Source organism: Ambystoma mexicanum, chromosome 9 (assembly GCF_040938575.1).
Source record: "Ambystoma mexicanum isolate Mex_15411 chromosome 9, UKY_AmexF1_1, whole genome shotgun sequence".
Classification (NCBI taxonomy): Eukaryota; Metazoa; Chordata; class Amphibia; order Caudata; family Ambystomatidae; genus Ambystoma; species Ambystoma mexicanum.
In genome coordinates, this window is record NC_090931.1 from 1,321,552,236 (window position 1) to 1,321,571,952 (window position 19,717).

General features: G+C 46.1%; 1 protein-coding gene across 1 annotated transcript in view; it reads left to right on the forward strand.

Moving 5' to 3' along the window:
• The window catches only part of IQCB1 (IQ motif containing B1), a 786,328-nt gene that overhangs the window by 598,719 nt on the left and 167,892 nt on the right, over window positions 1-19,717 (forward strand). Inside the window, exon 10 of the mRNA XM_069616694.1 lies at window positions 6,919-7,061. Coding sequence (XP_069472795.1) covers window positions 6,919-7,061 — 143 coding nt within the window. The remainder of the gene's footprint in view (window positions 1-6,918; window positions 7,062-19,717) is intronic.

Sequence of the window (19,717 nt, forward strand, 5' to 3'; positions counted from 1 at the left end):
GTTCGGGTTCTGGAGGCCCTCTTTTGCAGCCTTCCGGCTCGTCGGTTCTCGGCGAACGGAATGGGGGAGCCTTAGCAGACCGGTAATCGTCCCGGACACCGTGTTCGGATCTCTCTGCTTTCCAGCTCTCACGATTGCGGTTCCTCAGGACGGGCTTATCTCTCTGCTTGGGTTTCCCTCTTCTTTTCTGTATTGGCTTAGGCCAATCAGGACTTCTGAAACACAAAAGTGCTCTATAGTGTTTTGAGGATGGCGCTTCATACCTCTGCACCTCCTCGTCCAAGTACTTCGCTGAGGGCTCTCTATAAGGTAGATCTTACTCTTCTTAGTCCCCATACCTTTATCAGAGATCTCTCTTGGGTTGCCCATTTTCTTCCTCATCCCTGTACTGTTGTTACTATCTACAGGACACCTGGGATGGCAAGGTAAAGGAGGGTTAGGTTAGGAGGAACTGAGGTGAAGTATCCTGCATTTTCACTGGCTAGTCATCACTAGTCCCGTATGCGAGGTCCCTCCCCATGAGATACTCCCACTGAATACGACCCCCAATGGGACTATTGGGTAGCAGCCTCACCTCCCTGGCCTCAGGGAAAGGGGCTCTTCCTCAGGGAGAAGTGACGACATCCAAGGATGTGTCACAGTGCTATCCTACTTCTATGGTAACATGACTACTACTATGCAAGTCAAACCCTATAATTCCCTAGTGGAGATAGTGGAGCTAGAAGCTGTATTGCTTTGTTTTGGAATATTTAAGGATCCCCCAATTTATATCAGTTGACCCAGATCCCACTACTTGCACCATATGTGAGGTGTAGAAGGAGGCGACTGACAAGGAGGGGTCATGCTTGGGGCTATAAACCTTTATTATGAAAGAAAACCCCATTTGTCTCTACTTCTAGGGGCTTGCCCTTTCTCAACCTAGGGAAACTAAAGTGGCCTCTCATAATGTCTGTGCAAAATATCATGTTCTCCGTCCTATGTCCGAAACACTTGCAATCTAACCCTAACATTTAAGCCAAAAGTATATAACAAAAGTAAAGTTCCTTCACCAGGAGATTGACTCCCTTCTCCTGGTGTCTTGTTTCTGTCTGATCATGATAATGATTTCTTCAAAGTTCCTTCAAAACAGGGACAGGGTAATGCCTCCTTCCCCCTGGTTCCTTTATCAAAGTTCTATGTGGTCATACTTCAGCACTTTTACACAAAGCTTGTATCGGTCCCTTCAACTCTTTCCAGGTAATAGAAAAACGTAGTGTTATTTGGCTTGCCTTTTTTACGTCTGGATGATCAATATTTTTTCCAGACTCCTCTGTATCTTTGTAAACCTTTTGCCAGTCTACTTGATCAGTGGTAGTGGTTGGGACACTGCAACAAGGGAGATATGCCCTCTGCTGGAGCAGTGGTATTGTCTTGTCCACTACGACGAGGAAGATGCCTCCTGATGCACTCTGCTTGAGCAGTGATATTGACTGATCCACTGCAACAATGGAGATAACTCTGGGATCCCTCTTGAATCATCACTTTTCCTTCACCCGGTCCCCACCCAGACTTTCTGTCTTTCCTGTTACCTGCTTTGTGGAATGTTAGGGAGAATTCTCTCTTTAGGCTGAATTTCCTAACCTAGTGAGTCCCCCAGCAGCTTTTCTGGATTTCTGGAGTTTGTTTTTTTCTCCTGCCAAGAGTGAGACTCTTTTTCTCCCACTCTTGGACATGATTTATGGTGTTCCTTTGACTGTTAATGTGTTTTATGGGCTATGGGGTCCTTTACTCCATAGGGTCTCATGTGTTTTTTTAATGTGTGTTACACAGCACCCTCCGTGCAGTAACACAGGGATGTCATAGTGACACCCCACCATAGACTCCATACCCTGGGACTGACTACTGTCTCCCAGGGCATGTAAAGTCAACATTGGCTTTACTAGTCCCAAATTATGAACAGAAACCAGTACAAACCATCATATTGTGGACGTACTGGTCGGGGCAATTCGATTGCCCAGGGGTCTGTTAGTCGAGGGGGCACATCTCCGTCCCCCCTGATCGAGTTTTGGCTGGTGGCAGTGGATACTACTTTTTATATTCGACCGCGAATATATCCCTATGGGATTTTCCCATTGTTCGAGGCTACCAACTTTAATTATTTAATTCTCATAGCCTCGAACATACCGCCGGGTTATTTATTTAATATTAATTCGCCGGTTGGTATTTTTTGCCAGGACTCGATTCTAAAATGGCGTTTGTGTTCTCTTCTGTGACTCCAACCCAAGTCGAGCCCTTTGTTCCACATTTTGGCGGACTTCGCCACAGAAGCCTCCAAAAGTGGTGCCACTCTGTCTGGGTACCACAGGGAGTGTGGGAGGGGGTTTAGGCACCCTGGACTGAGTTACCTTGGTAACTCAAGTCGCACTCTTGTGTGATTGGCCCAAGTGGTGAGCCGGCCGGCTCACCACTTAGCATGTTTGATTGACAGCTAGGCTGAGTGAATGGGGGCGTGCTGCATAAAAGCAGGGCTTTGGGGACTGGAACTTCAGAAGTCGCCACAGGACCTGAGAATCCGACGAGGGAGAAGCTGAGCCGACCTACCACGACAACACCACCGGTGGAGCCCTGCGGAACCGACTCGCCACTTCCCGACGACAGAGAAGATCTCCCGGCTGGAGAGGCTTCTTCCCCTGACTGGTGGGCACAACCAGTTTACCTTCTTCTCTTCGCTCCCCAGACCGTCTTGTGGTCGAATTGCCCGTGCCAAGCACCCCCGCAACCGGATAGCCACTTACCACTGGACCACGAATAAAAGGACCGCTCCTTTTACCTGAGAAACACGTGGCTGGTTTCTTCCCTGGCAGTGCAACGGACTCATGTCTTCCTCCCCGACGAGATCCTCTCATCCCCCGGACGAAGCACCGACTTGCATCCGCTGCCAGGAACAACTGCCCCCGCTGGAGTATTCTCACCACTTTAAGGTACCGTGTCCGCCAGGCCTCCCTTTTGTAAAGATTGCTACAAGGTAATAATAACCCCTTAACCTTCTGGACTGGGCTGGCCGCCTAAACCCTCTAACTGGTCGCTTTCTTTTGGTCCAACTCTTTTTGAACCTTTGCAAGACTCTTGTGCACTTCAACCGTGTGACCTTGGACACATTTCGTTCTGATCCTCTTAAAGTGGATCCGGCCTACTGAACTCTAACTTCACGGTTTTACTTGCCTTCCTCTCTTGTTTTGTTCTTATGAAAGTATTGGGATCTGTTTCATATTATACTCTGCTTTTCTCTCCCTTGTTAAACGAATTATTAGAGTGCCATCTACGTTAAGTGCTCACCGCTGTCTGAAAATAAGTGGGGCTTTACTTAAGACTTGTCTAATATTTTTCTAAGGGAGTGTATATCTTTTAGTGACCGTGTTTTTGAATTGCTTAATATTAGTGCCTGTGTGTTTTTCTAGATGTGGTTTTAAATAATAAATGATATCTCTTTTACACCAAGCTCTGGTCAGTGTTTACTTGTTCTACTATGTTCTTTTGACCTATTGTGAATACTCTGTATACTGCCTAACTCTTCTTGAGGGAAGTCTGACTGCTCAGCCACAGCTACCAAGTGAATCTGTGTGGTACAGACTGCTACCAAGTGGGTTTACTGCCAAACACCTGTAGTCTTAAATCTTTTGCAGTGGTCCCAGAGGGAGCTGCACAGGTTTCTGCCTAACATGGGAATAATACACTGGCTCTTTACAGGGCTGCATGTCTTGCTTCTTGCTGTTCGCTTATCCTCTTTGTCCCCTTGCACAGTTCTGCAGCAGGATACTGCTGGCGATAACAGCGTCATTCCAGCACCATCCAGTCCATCCACTATGGGTCACGCCACCACCACTGTCCTTCTCTGACATCAGCGTGTCCTCTCCTTCCCAATCAGTTGAATGTCTTACTTGCATCCCTCGGGTCGCCTCAAAGACTTGCTCGGCTTCTGCTCCAAAATTCCCAGTTTGAACTTCCCGGGCTGCGCTCGCGGACTCGCGTGTTCCGCAGTGGATCTCCCAGAGTCCTTTCTTGCTTATTGTTTTAATTTGTTGACCCCGTCCTAGTCGAACATCAACCCCATCTTTAAGAGTTCCTTGTTCATTCATTATGCCTCCTGAGGGCCACCTAGTCATAATAGCTGGTTGCTTTCCACATATCCATTCCATGTGTTCCCCATGCTCATCCTCATCCCAGTATACTTCACATTTGGAACAGTCAGTGTCTCACAATAGCACATGGTCTCACTATCAATAGTGGATGAAAAGGGTGACAATGAGAGTAAGGATTTCTGTGCTGTGGTGGTGGTATGGAGGCTTTTCCCCGGGTGGGCGTCCTTATCCCCAGAGGGGAGTTCCTCCCTATGAGGTCCTTCTGCATATTACCACCCCTAGGAGGACTATTGGGTAGCGGTCTTACCTCCCAAGCCTCGTTGGAAAGGGCTCTCCCCTGTGCAGAAGTGACGAGACCTGGTGAGTCATCACAGGTCCCTGTCTTGAACATCTGTCAAGCGTCTACATGGGAATCGCTGCACACGTTTGCCAAACATTGTTACCTAGATTTTCTGTCAGGGCAGGATGCTCACTTTGGTCGAGGCATCCTCCAAAGTTTTCTGATGTAGGTGGTGGTTTCTTGCCCTCCTCTCTCCTTCAGATGTATGCATCTTTATAGGTTTTGTGGAAAACCAGATGAAGGCGTTGGACTAGGACTTAGCATGTTCAAAAAGTTTAATTTAAATAGAAAATGAGGGTCTTTCCATAAATAACAAACTAAACTAAATGTACTCATCATCAAAAGTAATATAGTCCTCCCTCCAAAACCTACTTGCTATCTGGCTTTACCACTTATAAAAACGTAACACAAAATAGACCAGAGGAATAGCCTCTCCCCCCAGGCTTTGCTTGATCAAACTGCTTGGGTTTCCTCCCAAGGAAGGGTTTTTAGAATGGTCAAAGTTCACAATATAGTTCTCCAACCTCTTTGCAGGCTTTTGATAGAAAGTCGTAAGTCTTCACACACATCCAATACTTTTCTCTAAAGGGAAAAGGATTTTCTTAGTGCGATTCCACCATTATTGATCGTATACTTGATAGTGTTCCTGTTTAAGGTTTGGGCAATGAAACCCTCCAGGTTCTCTCTGGTCTCAGCCTTTTCCCATATGGTTTGTAATTCTGGGGATCCCCAAAGTCTTCTTGCCCTTTGATATGCTTACTTCAGCTGGGTTTCTCTTGGGCGCAGGCCAGTGTCCAGTAATCGGGTTTCTCAGCCTCCTGTAACCCTTTTGGCTTCTCCAGCCTTGTATGTAAATGTCACATAGTTCTCTAGGGCTTTCCAAAGCCCTTTGGCCCTCTGATATATATATATATATATAGTGCAGGAGGACCTTGGTTGGGCATCTACCCATGTTCAGCGTTCAGGTTTCTCTGGCTTCTGTAACCCTTCTGGTTTCCCCAACACTCGTGACACAGCTGCTCACCCCTCTCCCCGGTTTTACCTGCTCGGGAGCTTCTGCTTCCCTTTTTCCTGCCTAACTCGGCAGTCGGAGGTCAGTTATCAGATCTCTCTGCGGCAGTCTGGTCTCGGCATCGGTTAACAGGCCCCAGGCCCACCACAGCTCTGTTGGGTTCCTAGTGATAGCCTCGACATCCAAAGCATTGCATACAAAAGCCTCAACAAAAAAATGCATCGAACACATTCATTTTTTTCCCATTATTTTTAATGGGCGGGGAGCGGCTCCACCCAACCCCCCGTTTTTTTTTTACTCCTTAAAACCCATTTTAATAATTCCAAAAAACCTTTACCTACAAAAAATGTTCATTTTTTCGAGGCTTTTGCATTCAATGTTTTGTATTTCAGGGAATCACTGGATGCCCTCCGTTGTAGTCACGCCACCGGGTGAGGCGATCTCGCTAACTCCTCTGTCTCGTTCTCGGCTTCTTTGTTGCTGCTCGGGTTGGCAGCCTTCCGGCATCTTACTAGCCATCCCCTCACTCTCCACGCTACCGCTGGCTCTGCGGTCTAGCTTGATTCTGCCCCTCCAGGGCGTCTTCTTGTCTGAGGCTCGCTTCTACGTAGGATTCTCTCTCCTCCCATCTTTTTATGTTCAATACAAATAACGAAAGAAGTGTCTTTCCGCATTGTTGGGTTCAGGGGAAATCCAGCATTACCTGAAGCCAAAGAGATTGAAGTAAAGTCACGGCTATTTGAATCCAAAACAGAAATAACATCATTCCCTTTGATTCCCATATATGCAGATAATAGGAGTGGGAGTCTTTGTCCCCTAGAGGAGAGCACTCCCAGTGAGGTCCTGCTTTCCCAGACCCCTAGGGATGATCTTGCTTAGCAGGGTCACCTCCCTGGCCTCAAAGGGGGTGGCTTCCTTGAGGGGCAAGGGACAGATAGTCCAGATTTGTCACAGTCCATCAAAACAGAGGAATCTAAGGCAGGAAGGAATTCATTAGAATAACTAATTAATTACCTCTCAGTTATGTTGTTTGTGTTGGTTTAGTCTTTCCTCCCATAGGATTCCTCATCGTCTTCCAAATCTGTCACTCTTGGAATATACCTAGTAAACCTCATCTGTTCAGCGGTGCTAGTTGTAAAAGGCGTAACTGCAGTCATGGCATGTTGCGGCTCCATATAAACTGGCCCCAACGTCATATTGTGCATGGAGTCACACATGAACGCCAGGCAGATCCGATGCAGAACTTTACTGCACCCCCTGGAGACGAAAACATTCTAAAGTGAACTATCACTGGAAAGAGAATATCAAAGATGAGAAATCTGTGAGCCGAAGGCACACACATACAAAGTTGATGCACAATCTGTTATAAAACAAGCCTTGATCATGAGAAATATATGCCTTTTTGATATAGGTTAGGTTTCATAGTTGTTATTCCCTTTGGATTGTAGGGCTAAACGTGAGCAAGAAATCATTCATTCTCAGCAGCAGAAGGAAGAAGAAGACCTAAGACAACAATTGCAGATCCACAGGCGTAGAACGATGAGACAATTTCATGAACGCCAACTAACCATGCTAGAAATAGTCCATGCTGGTATGTTTTCATTTTATTTTATTTGAAGCGTATCCATTGCCGAGATTTGCTTATGCTAGTCCATCATTTCTTTGCATATGTGTGCTGCAACTTGAATTCTATAGAAATAAAATATTTCTTGTAAGAATGGTCTGATTGTCGGTACTAAGAATAGCGAGAAAGGGGGGGGGGGTTATAGAGACTTATAAAAAGCACTGAAATGTATAATCTTTTGCAAATTATTGAAATTGATACATTAGTTTTAATTTATGTGACAGGACTGCACTAGTTTATTTTGGGCAGGTTGGTGTCAGTGATATAGTGCGGGCTAGAGAGTGGTTGAGAGACTGGATTTTGGCAACTATTTACAAACCGTAAAGTGTTTGTCAATAGGACTTTTATGCCAAACCTCATTCTTTTCCCAACCCATGGGAACTTTTCACCAACACAGTACTTTACTAGTTTAAAAAGTTAGGCAAGGCGAACAAACGCAGCATTCATTATTTGGCAAAATTCCATTCACCCCCGCCCCTCCTATGTGTTTCTTGTGTTTGCCTCCCATTCACAAGGAATGCGGCTTGTGCTTCAATCTCTTCTTTTACTTCATCGATCCAGAGGTCATGTTTTCTTTTGGTTTTCTTAGTGTGCTTTGAGTTTCCTTGCATACAAATCTTATTTCAGGTGGCTTACAGGTAAATCCACAGCTCAAAATCATGATATTGGGTGTTACAGTGGAAAATTGTCTTCTGTCTGTAGGGGAGTATCAGTACAAGGCACCAGTGAAGGGCAATAGTAATGGGTTGACAAAGGCTAGATGGGCCATGTTGATCAGGGTCATCAGCCTTTCTGAGAGAGCTAGCATGTCATTGACAGGTCACACCACGATTGCAACATCTTACAACACATCCACTCCACACACAGTTCTGAGGACTCATCTACTGGACTTGGAACAGGAAAGAACATAATGTTTGACAAGTTGTCCATACTACTGTAGGACCTCATTTCCTAAGAAACGTCTTAATTGTTCAGACCAAGTCACTCCTTTAGAGGCGCAGTATGTTGGCCCTTTTCCACATATCTCTATGCGGAACACAGTATTTTTAAAGTTAGCAAGGCAACGTTTGCGTATTTGAACATGGTCCACAGAAGCCTTGTGTTTTCTCAGAGGGGGCAGTCTGCAAACATAAAATCATAATATCTACATTGCTGTGGTCTCAGGGTGAGATATGGCTGAGCAGTTCTTTAGATTTACATGTGTTAACTTCTGCTCCCAAACACTTATGCTGGGAGTATACGGTCAGACTATATTCAAAGACCTCTGATCATGTTAATATGAAGGAGATGAACAAGTTACCTAACTGTAACATTGTATCATGTTTTCAGGAATATGTAGGTCATGTGATAATCCTGCAGAGTCATCACTAAACCCCAGCCTAAGGTCTACTCCCGTGTGGCCAGGAGAGGGCAGCCGCTACCTGATCCTACCCTGGGGGTGGTAACATGAGGGAGGATCACATGGGAGGAGATGGCTGTCAGGGGGAAGAGGTGACTCTGCTAGGAGAGATGCAGTATTCATCTTTTGTTGAGCAGGAAATTCCCCTAATACCCAAATACCTAATGGCAAGGTGTCTTCTACTAGAATTACCCAAAGCACAGACTATGAAGAATTTCTAATGATTTTGAATTCCGAACAATTGAAATAAGACGAAGGCAGCTAGGGCGCAATGCTCCTGATAGATGATGACAATTGGGGGATATTTGTAACCCCCATTGCCAACATCCAAGAGGCTGCATCACAGTAATCCAAAGCCGCAGGAAAATAACTATCCTTATATGAGACTTCTATGGGGAGAAACCTATAACCTGCATTGCTAGCAGCCAAACGGCTAAAGAAGAGTAATCCAAAGACAATCAGGGCGCAACTTCCCTTTTATGGAATGCCAATTTGGGAAGATCTGTAACCGTGCTGTAGCGATTCTTTCATGAGAACGCCTGCCGCGGTAACCTCACTGCACCCTACAGGCCCTTGCAGAAGCCACTCAGTCACTGAGTCATCTAACCCCTTCATCCAAGTCTTCACACACGTGGAACACTCAAACATTTGCTACCTCATCCAGGGGAAGTTACAGTGAGTTTAATATGAGGTTAACTTAATGGAACTGTGAAACACTGCCTTAATCTTTGACCACAGGGTCTACCTCGTTTTATCTTGTACGCACTGTGAACAATTATAATCCCTTGTCCCGTCCACTAATAGTAAACCTTTTGTTACTGTGCCTTAGGCCTCTAACTGGTCTACCTCAGTTAAGACAGTTGCTCAGCCTGTTTGCTGTTTAATCATTGCCGCACCATGTTACCATTGTGCCATTAGAAGGTGGGCCAGTATTGTCAGTAACATGCGCCATTGCGTAAGCCCTTGTGCTAGGGATAGCTTGGTCCACAATACTGGCACCTGCATTACTGCCTGCTCATCACAGGGCCTCTGTGCCTTAGTGCAGCCTACAATTGTGTCGTCATTGCTAGCAAATCACTGCCTTCGTGTAGCATTTCATACAATGTTAATTGTGATATTATGCAATGTTAGTTGCGATATAATGTTACCTGCGCATCTATACTTCTGCGTGATTACAGCCCCGCCTGGGTACCTATAGAGCCCTAAATACACTAAAATAGTGCCTGTAACGCTAACTACGCTTTTAGCGACACCAGCCGTGGGTCTTGTATAGATACTGGCCATTATTACCTGTATCACTACTGTTGCACCACTTTCCTTAAACGCCAGATACTATCACACTAGCTACTGACCAGGTGATAATACTCCTGAACTACAGACACTATCACACTAGCCACTGATCAGGTGATAATAGTCCTGAACTACAGACGGGTAGACTGCATTAGGAGATGTAGATCCCAAGCCTCAAACCTAATGCTAGTACCTGCCGCTACCACTATACGGCCAATATTCACCATGTAACCCTAACTATGTCTACCTCACTACCACAAATACACTCCAGCATGCCCACAACATTCCCCCTTGCACTACAGTATGCCAATACCATAGCCAACATAAAACAAGGAATCATACTGAATACCTATTGCCCACTCACTCCTAACCAATGGATCTTGCAATATGCCACTCGGCCCACACCTGATCAACCTTGTTCAGTTATCATTAGGAACACTAGACTAGGATCCCGACTCACGAAAAGCGAGCAGCAGCTGTCCTATCGTATAAAAAGGTCTAGTATAAAGGACACTCCCACTAGGACCAAAATTGACTACCATAACACTTACAAAGTTTGTAGTAACGCCATACAGAATAATAGTCTCAAGGACTCTCCCTCTAATCCAAAAGATTTCTGCAGGCCCACGATCATTGGGGACAGTCTCTTAACAAACCCATCCAATGACACTATATGTACTGTACCCAATGCCCAACTCCCCTGCCCAAACAAGACTCACCAGTATCTTAACCTAACACACCACAAGCAATCGTCTACTTACAGACACACCCAACTCGGATGCCTCATTAATCAAGAGTGCACTCAAGAACGCAAGATCAATCCCTGCACATGCGTTAGATATTGCAGATCTTATTGTGACCAACAACCTGGACATTTTTAGCAATCTCTGAAACCTGGCTCCATTCAGTCGCAGGTCCAGCTCTCTTTCTGGCCATTCCCGAAAATTACACCATTTTCAGAACGGACAGAGAAGCCTCCAGGGGCAGAGTACTAGCCTTCATTGCAAAAAATCAGCTTGGCTTAAGAGAACTCCCTAACCAACGGTTCCCCTCAGGGGAACTCCTTTCCATCAAACTACCTCTCACTGACTCCCGTACCTTGACTATCCACCTCTTTGAACGGATTGTGTCCTCCCACGTATTCCTCATCTTAGATAATCTGCCAGCTTGCTGCTTCTTTCTTCGGAACAATTTTTCGCCAGAGGGTGCTGTGCTTGAGGCCATGTAGTTTTAGTCCCTCGAGGGCCGCCATCGAGTGTCAACGTCATCCGTCGTATAAAGGGCTCAAGCTGCGCCCGTTGGTCTTTGTTCTGTTTTTCCGAGCTTCTGCTTTGTGTTTCAAAAACGGCGCATCAGTTCTTTCATTGAAAATATATTCATCTTCAACTCCTACCACACCCAAGACGGGTTTTAAAAAGTGTCTGAAGTGTGGAAGGAAGATGTCCATTATGGATCCTCACCACAACTGCCTTTGTTGCCTCAGCCCTGACCATCGGGTCGACGAGTGCGGTTCGTGTCGGGCGATGTCGAATAAGGCTCTTAAGGAACGCCAAGGTAAGCTAGCAGTGGGAGAGCAGTCTTTTAAGTCTCCAAAAAGACAAAAAGACTCGGGAGAGTCGAGTAGAAAATCTCGTCACGAGTCGAGGAGGTCGAAGAGTCGCTCAAGGAAATCTTCCTTCTTTTCATCTAAAAAATCAAAAAAGCGACGTTACAAATCTTCTTCCTCTTCTTCCTCCTCGCCTGACAGAAGGTTCATTTCATGTCCTAAGCATGATTCCCCCAAAAAATGGGAGGCCCTTAGGGCTTCAATGCTAAAGATTTTTGAGAAGGCAGCCCGACCCCCTCAAAAAAAGTTGCAAAAGTGACAGAGGGAAATCGAAAACTGTACACGCAAAATCCGAAAAAAAAGTCAAGGGCGTCCTTGGAGGATGATTCTCCAGCCTCTCATGAAACAAGACAAAAACCTTCGGTGCACAAATCGAGGTTAAAAGAGGACAAAATGGCATCCTCTTCATCGAAGTCAGGCATTGACTCGACACGTCCTTCGACAACTTTGTCGAAGCCAAAGATGGCGTTGATGTCATAAAGCACCAAAGTATTGGCTGAAAAGGATACGGTACTCAAAAGGATACAGATGGTAGGGTCTTCCGGATCCCTGTTCACACGATTTAATAGTTGTGAAGTCAATTTTAGACCTTCCAAATGATACGACTCTCTGACTGATGAAACGGGCAGAGAGATGGATCACTGGAAAGGGCGTGGGTAAAGTACAGGAAGTCAGCCTAGAACAAAATAAAGTATCATAAGAAACTGTCCCAAATCGACTCTCTATGATAGAACAGTATTTGGCATTAACTCACACACTGACCTTATGACTAGTGTAGAAGAATCCAGCAGAAGTCTCTTGAGGTAAATCCGGAATTAGAACAAACGACAAGGAAGGGAAGATTAGTAAGGGAGACTTATCCCGAACGGCACGAGGCTCACGCTAGATACCGGGTTGCTGCACCACAGGATAGCGTCCAAAGTACAGTTCACTGTCACCTTCCAACAGTCCTTGAAAAGCTCCTTCCCACGTAGAGAAAAGTATAGAAATGAATAAATCCACCTGTTAATATCACAGATGCAGGAGTCGTAAATAGCGCCCTTTTGTGGAATAAACAAAGTACACGCGGTACTGAACAGCCGCGAAGAAAATAGAGTGCGCGTGTGGAATTACACGCGAACAGGATTCACGCAGTCCAGGCCAGCCGCGCTTGAAGACAGCGTGCGCTTGAGGAATTGCACGCGAACAGGATTCACGCAGTCCAGGCCAGCCGCGCTTGAAGACAGCGTGCGCTTGAGGAATTGCACGCGAACAGGATTCACGCAGTCCAGGCCAGCCGCGCTTGAAGACAACGTGTGCGTGTGGAATTACACGCGAACAGGATTCACGCAGTCCAGGCCAGCCGCGCTTGAAGACAGCGTGCGCGTGTGGATTTGCACGCAAACAGGATACACGCAGTCCAGGCCTGCCGCGCTTGAAGACAGCGTGCGCGTGTGGATTTGCACGCGAACAGGATTCACGCAGTCCAGGCCAGCCGCGCTTGAAGACAGCGTGTGCGTGTGGATTTGCACGCGAACAGGATTCACACAGCCCAGGACAGCCGCGCTTGAAGACAGCGTGCGCGTGTGGATTTGCACGCGAACAGGATTCACGCAGTCCAGGCCAGCCGCGCTTGAAGACAACGTGCGCTTGTGGATTTGCACGCTGACAGGATACACGCAGCCCAGGACAGCCGCGTTTGAAGACAACGTGCGCGTGTGGAATTACATGCGAACAACCAGCTCCAGGAATCAGCGTGTGGCGGAAAACACACTATAGAAGGCCCAAGAAGCAGCTGAGGAAAAATGCAAGGAACGCAGATCCAGAGGTTCAGCTGCACAACGCCAAATGATTCGATCAGAAGCAGCGAGTGAAGTTTCCACGCTACTTATATACGTAATGCCGTAGCTCACGTGACGAAGTAGAATTCACGTGAATTTAGCGACGTGAAAAGTGCAGACGTCGCTTTCCCGGCAATGAATCGAACAACCGCCATTTGGAATAGAACGGTCTAGCTGTTCTATGAGCGTAAGAGGTAGAACCACGTCCAGCATGCATGACAGTTGATACCTTCGACCACAGTGTCGAAGCCTCTCTCGACGACATCGAAGCCTTCCTCGATGACCTTGAGGATTCTTTCGAGCACATCAAAGCCAGCGTCTATTCCATCGACGCCTTTGATGCCTTTGTCGGAGAAATCTTTAATACCGATGCCCAAAATTACATTTATGGCTAAACCTAGGTCAATGCTGCCACCTTTACTAGAAAAAATCTTCCATCCTCAGCCCAGGCAGGAATTTTTTTAATCCATGTCCTCTGTTTTTGAAAAACAATCCTCATATGAAGAAATTACATCAGCTAGTGTTCGATTTGGGACAAGAGAAGTTCCTGAAGAATTAATAGACCCAAATACCAAAATGGCCGACCTTTATGACTGCCTACAGTCGGCCAGTGGCCTAGATACCTCACCTGAGGTAGAATTTGAAAGACCAGACCCTACTGACCACGCAGAATCTGGGTATAGGAACCTCATGGGAAGAGTCATCGACTTCATGGGGTGGAAGACGGTGTCCCCGAGTTATGACCAGGATGACATGACAGATATTATTGATGAAGGACCTCAGAAGGATCCGATCCTTCCTTTCCACGTGCTCTACAAAAGAGAGTTATGGCAAATTGGGAAATCCCAGAATCTTTACCAGCTGTAAATAAAAAATGTTTGGGAAAGTGCAGACCTTCACTTTCAGATCCAGAGTACCTGTCTAAGCATCCCTCACCTGAGAGCTTGGTTATTCAAGCTGCGACTGCAAATAAGCAATCAGCTTATCCCTCCATGCCCCCTGACAGGGATGATAAAAAGATTGATGCTTGGGTGAGGAAAGTGTTAACTTCAGGCAGTATGGCCCTTAAATCTACTAATGTGACTTGTACATTAGCTAGATTTACAAACACCCTGTGGGACTGCTTGAATGCAGCGGCTGAACTCATCCCGGAGGGTGAGGAACGGGATGGTTTCCTGGCGATAGTGAGAGATGGAAAGGAGGCTATGGAGGAGTGCCTCAAGTCAGGACTGGACACTGCTGATAGTGTGAGCAGGTCCATGGTGGCTAGCACGGTTTTACGCAGATTTGCTTGGCTGAGAAAATCTGGTTTTGCATCTGATGTACAGTACATGTTACTCAATATGCCATTTGACGGATATATTCTGTTCGGCAGCAAGGCGGACAAGAGCTTGGAAAAGCTGCAGACCTCAAAAGCGGCAGCAAAATCACTCAGCACCCCTATAAGGCAGCCTCAACAACACTCTTACGCAGGCTCATCTTCCTGGAAGAGTCGCCCCTTTCGCTTCTATTCCTCCTTTGGAAAAGGGAGGGGGCTGTCCAGTCAGAGAGGCCAACAGAGAAAACCCTTTTGTGGTGGAAAAGGGAGAGGTGCTAGATCAGCCACAGCAGCGGCTACTACCTCCTCAGCCACTGCTGCAGCCGCTGCAAAGCCACTTTGGGGTCTTAAGCCACAAAACCCTGCTGGGAGGCAGAATCACTCGGTATCTGGACCAATGGCGGGGCATTACGTCAGATGCCTGGGCACTAGAGATAGTGACCCATGGTTACTGCCTTCCTTTTCATCAAAGACTTGAAGATCATCCACCTGGAACCAATTCTGTAAAAATTCCAGAATCTTGTGCAGGAGATTTTAACCCTGCTAGAGAAATGTTCAGTAGAACATGTACCTGTAGCGGGGAGGAACAAGGGTTGGTACTCCCCTTATTTTCTCATCCCCAAGAAAGATGGAGGGTTGAGACCCATCTTGGACTTAAGAAACTTGAACAAGTTCCTCAGGAAGGACAAGTTCAAGATGGGGACCCTTTCTCAAATCCTTCATGCTCTTCAGCTTCAGGACTGGCTGGTTTCATTGGACCTTCAGGATGATTACTTTCATGTGCCAATCCATCTCAAGCACAGAAAGTACCTGAGGTTTGCAATTGGCGAATCTCACTATCAGTTTCGAGTTCTGTCATTTGGGCTGACCACTTCCTCATGGCATTCTGTATTTTTCTGGTGCCAGAGGTTCGGCTGAGGATGAGATCCCTTCAATGGGCACTTAGGACTCAATGGTCCCAGTTTTCGGGGGAGATGTCAGATCTTATGCAAGTCTGGACCAGTGTAGCTCAAGATCTTTTATGGTGGGCTTGCAAGAAGAATATCCTCAAGGGGGAACAGTTTTGGCAACCATGGCCGGAGATAACGGTAGTGACGGACGCCTCACTCACGGGGTGGGGAGCCCACACCAACGATCTGACAATCAGCGGTCGTTGGTCTCCGTCGGAGTCCCAACTATACATCCACCTTCTGGAGCTGAGGGCAATCAGACTAGCGCTGAAGGCCTTCCTGCCGTCTGTACAGGGAAAGAATGTCCCGATAATGACCGACAACACAGTGGCCATGTATTACCTCAACAAAAGAGGAGGCGTAGGATCACTCCCACTGTGCAGAGAAGCAATGCAGATCTGGTTCTGGGCAATGCAAGAAGGAATCTCTCTATCGGCAATTCATCTAGCCAGAGAGAAAAACACAGCGGAAGATGCTCTGAGCAGTCTCCCACGAATGGGAACTAGCTCAGGAAGTCCTTCAAGAGATCTTTGCCCTTTGGGGAGCCCCTCAAGTGGATCTGTTCTCGACCGGTACCAACCGAAAGAGAGAACTGTACTGTTCAAGAGAATTTCCCCCGAGAGGAGCTCTAGGGGACGCGTTCGTGGTGGACTGGATATTTCCACTCCTTTACGCGTTCCCTCCAGTCCCTGTGATTCCTCAGGTAATCAGGAGGTTGAGAAAGTTCATGAAAACCATGATCCTAATTTCCCCGGATTGGGCCAGGAGAACATGGTACCCGGACCTTCTGGACATGTCCATCTGCCCTCCAATACGTCTTCCGCAAAGAGAGGATCTCCTCTCGCAAAGGGAAGGTCAAGTTCTCCATCAAGGGGGTCAAAGCGCTCAGCCTTCACGCTTGGCTTCTGAGAGGCTGAGATATAAGGATTGGGACCTTCCCGATGGCGTTATGGAAATTTTGCTTTCGGCTAGAAGGCCAGCAACAAAATATTTGTACCGGTGTCGTTGGAAGAAATTCAGTAACTGGTGCAGGGATAAGAATGTGGATCCTTTTCAATGTAGCACTCCCATGGTGCTTTCCTTTCTTTTACATTTGGCCAACTCGGGGCTCCAAGATGGTACTATTAAAGGATATCTAGCTACGCTAGCGATCTTCAAGCGCTCCTCAGAAGAAGTTTCGTATTTTAAAATGCCTTTAGTTGTCCAATTTCTTAAAGGGTTAACAAATGTGTTCCCTCCTACACCTTTTCATGTTCCCATTTGGGACTTAAATTTAGTTTTAAATTTTCTTGTGTGCCCCTTTTGAGCCTTTACATTCTTGCCCTTTAAGGCTCCTAACCTTTAAAACTGTTTTACTAGTGGCTTTAACTTCAGCTCACAGGGTGAGTGAGTTGCAGGCACTCTCTTGTAAGCCTCCTAACACTATTTTCCACAAAGATAAGGTTATTTTGAAGGTCAAACCCTTTTTCTTACCTAAAATAGTTTTAGATTTCTATCTGTCACAAAAGAATACTTTACCTTCCTTTTACCCTCCTCTGCACGCTAGTAAAGAGGAGGAAAGGTTCCACAGGCTGGACCCAAAAAGGACTCTCAGCTTCTATATCTCTAGACTTGAAAGATTTAGACAAACTGATCAGTTATTTGTTAGTTACACTGGACACAAATTAGGCCTTGGTGTGTCCAAACAAACCGTATCTAGTGGATAATCCTAGAAATATCTGAATGTTACAGGTTGGCTGGGAAAGAGCCTTCAGATGGATTAAGGGCTCATTCAACCAGGGGCATAGCAACTTCCACGTCTCTTCAGATGAGTGTTCCTGTGCAGGGCATTTGTGCAGCGGCCACCTGGTCATCCATGCACACCTTTGTAAAACATTATTGTTTAGAATCCACTTCTTACCAAGGAGGCCTTTTTGCAAAAGCCATCCTTCATTCAGTACATAATTAAAAACTCTGGTACTCCCTCCTCCAAATTACTACTGCTGTGGGAGTCTATCTAAGATGAGGAATACGTGGGAGGACACAATCCATTCGAAGAACAAGTTACTTACCAACTGTAACGTTCTTTCGACTGGATGTTCCTCCCACGTATTCCTCATCGAACCTACCCCTCCGTACGGTTTTTACGCTTTTTACACTTTTACTTCCTTAAGAGCCTGACATCCTTCGATGCCTGATACAAGGAATGATGTCGGCACTTGACAGCAGCCCACGAGGGTCTAAGACTATGCGGCCTCGAGCACATCGCCCTTTGGCGAAAAAAATTTCCGAAGAAAGAAGCAGCAAACTGGCAGATTATCTAAGATGAGGAAGACGTGGGAGGAACATCCAGTCGAAAGAACGTTACAGTTGGTAAGCAACTTGTTCATCTATAGACCTACAGGTCCAACATCCTCATTTAAGGAAGATATCACACAACTCCTCACTTGGAACACTAAACCAGGCTTTCAAATTATGTTGCTTGGAGATTTAAATCTAGGCCTCTCCGACGCCAACAATGACAACACCTCAACCATCAATGAACAGGGTTTTTTGCACTGCATTACCAACCCTACTCACAGTAAAAGCAGGACCTTGGACTGGCTAGCAGACCTAAACTGTGACACGAAGATTCTTTCTAATACACCTTGCGCCTGGTCTGACCATCACTTTATCTCCTTCACCATCCAGGACTACCCTCTCCCAGACTCTTGTTCTATCCAAGCACCATCTGCACTCACTAGAAATAAACGTAATATTACAGTTGAGAGATTACTGCCCTTGTTGCACCCTATCACTAATCACCCCAACCACGCTAGCGTTGACCCATTGTCATTGGAAGAGTTGTACAATCAAACCCTTCTTCAGGCTGTAGATAAAGTAGCACCTTTAAAAATGCGCAAAGCCAAGCCGCTTGCACACCTAAACACGTGGGACACTACCAACCTTAAAACTACCAAAAGAACAGCAGAAGTGAACTGGAAAAAAAGAAAACGGTCTTGAACAGAGAGAAGTTCGCCTCTGCCTCTAACAACTCCAAAGCTGCCATCCTCCAAACTAAAAGTGCCACTTACAGCGAAAGAATTACGGACGCTAATTCTGGCACCAAATAATTGTTTACCATCCTTCGCGAACTAGAATCTCCTTTGCCACCACAAGAATCTTGCAGCAAAGACTTCACCTGGTGCACAAACATTCAAAAAGCTTTGCTGGACAAATTTCACTTCTACAAACAAAAATTGAAGCAAAAAAACTTAGCTTGCCACTTGATACTCAATTCTTAGTGAAAATAGATTCCCCTATGAAACCTTTCACTCCATTTGAGTTTGCCCCTGTCTCTGTAACTAACGTAAAAAAAAATTTCTATTCTCAAACCGTCCAGATGTCCAGGTGACATCTGCCCAGCTATAGTCATCAACGATGCAGTGGAGGTGCTTGCTCCATTCATCACGTCTATAAAAAATGCCTCCTTCGAAACAAGCACTGTCCCAACCAACCTTAAAGATGCCTGGGTCCTCCCGCTACCCAAAAAACCCATGCTAGACTCTAACATCCCTAATAATTATCGGCCTATAACAACTGTACCATTCTTACTCATAATTTTGGACAGGGCTGCCTATCTGCAAATTCAAAACCATTTAGAATCCAATAATCTCCTCGGCCTTCACCAGTCAGGCTTTAGACCAGGTCACGGCACTGACTCAGCACTTATAGACTTAAAAATCCAAATGGATGGGCTGAAAGACGAAGGTAATTTAATGCTCCTTCTCCTACTAGACCTATCAGCGGCCTTCAATCTGGTCAACCATAAAGTCCTCTGCAAACATCTGACCTCGGCGGCCCACTTCTCCACTAAAACCTCTCTATGGATACAGTCCTTCCTCTCCAACAGAACAATGACGATATTCACCGCAACGGCATCTGCTGAGTCTACCCCAGTCTCCTATAGGGTACAGCAGGGCACTTGTTTCCCACACATTGTATAACATTTTTACCAAGCCACTTTTTGACCCCCACTTGGATGACTTGGGTGTCACCCACAGGAACTATGTTGATGACACCCAAATCCTCATTCCTATCACATGCTCCTACAACATTGACTCTGAGCTACTCAATGAAATATACCAAACTATATAGGCTTGGATGGCTATCCATGGCCATCGTCTTAACGATGATAAAACCTATCGGATTGCAGAACTGACTAAACAACCTAGACGACCAATTCAAAATCCTTTAACATTGACAGCATCAGTATTTAAGT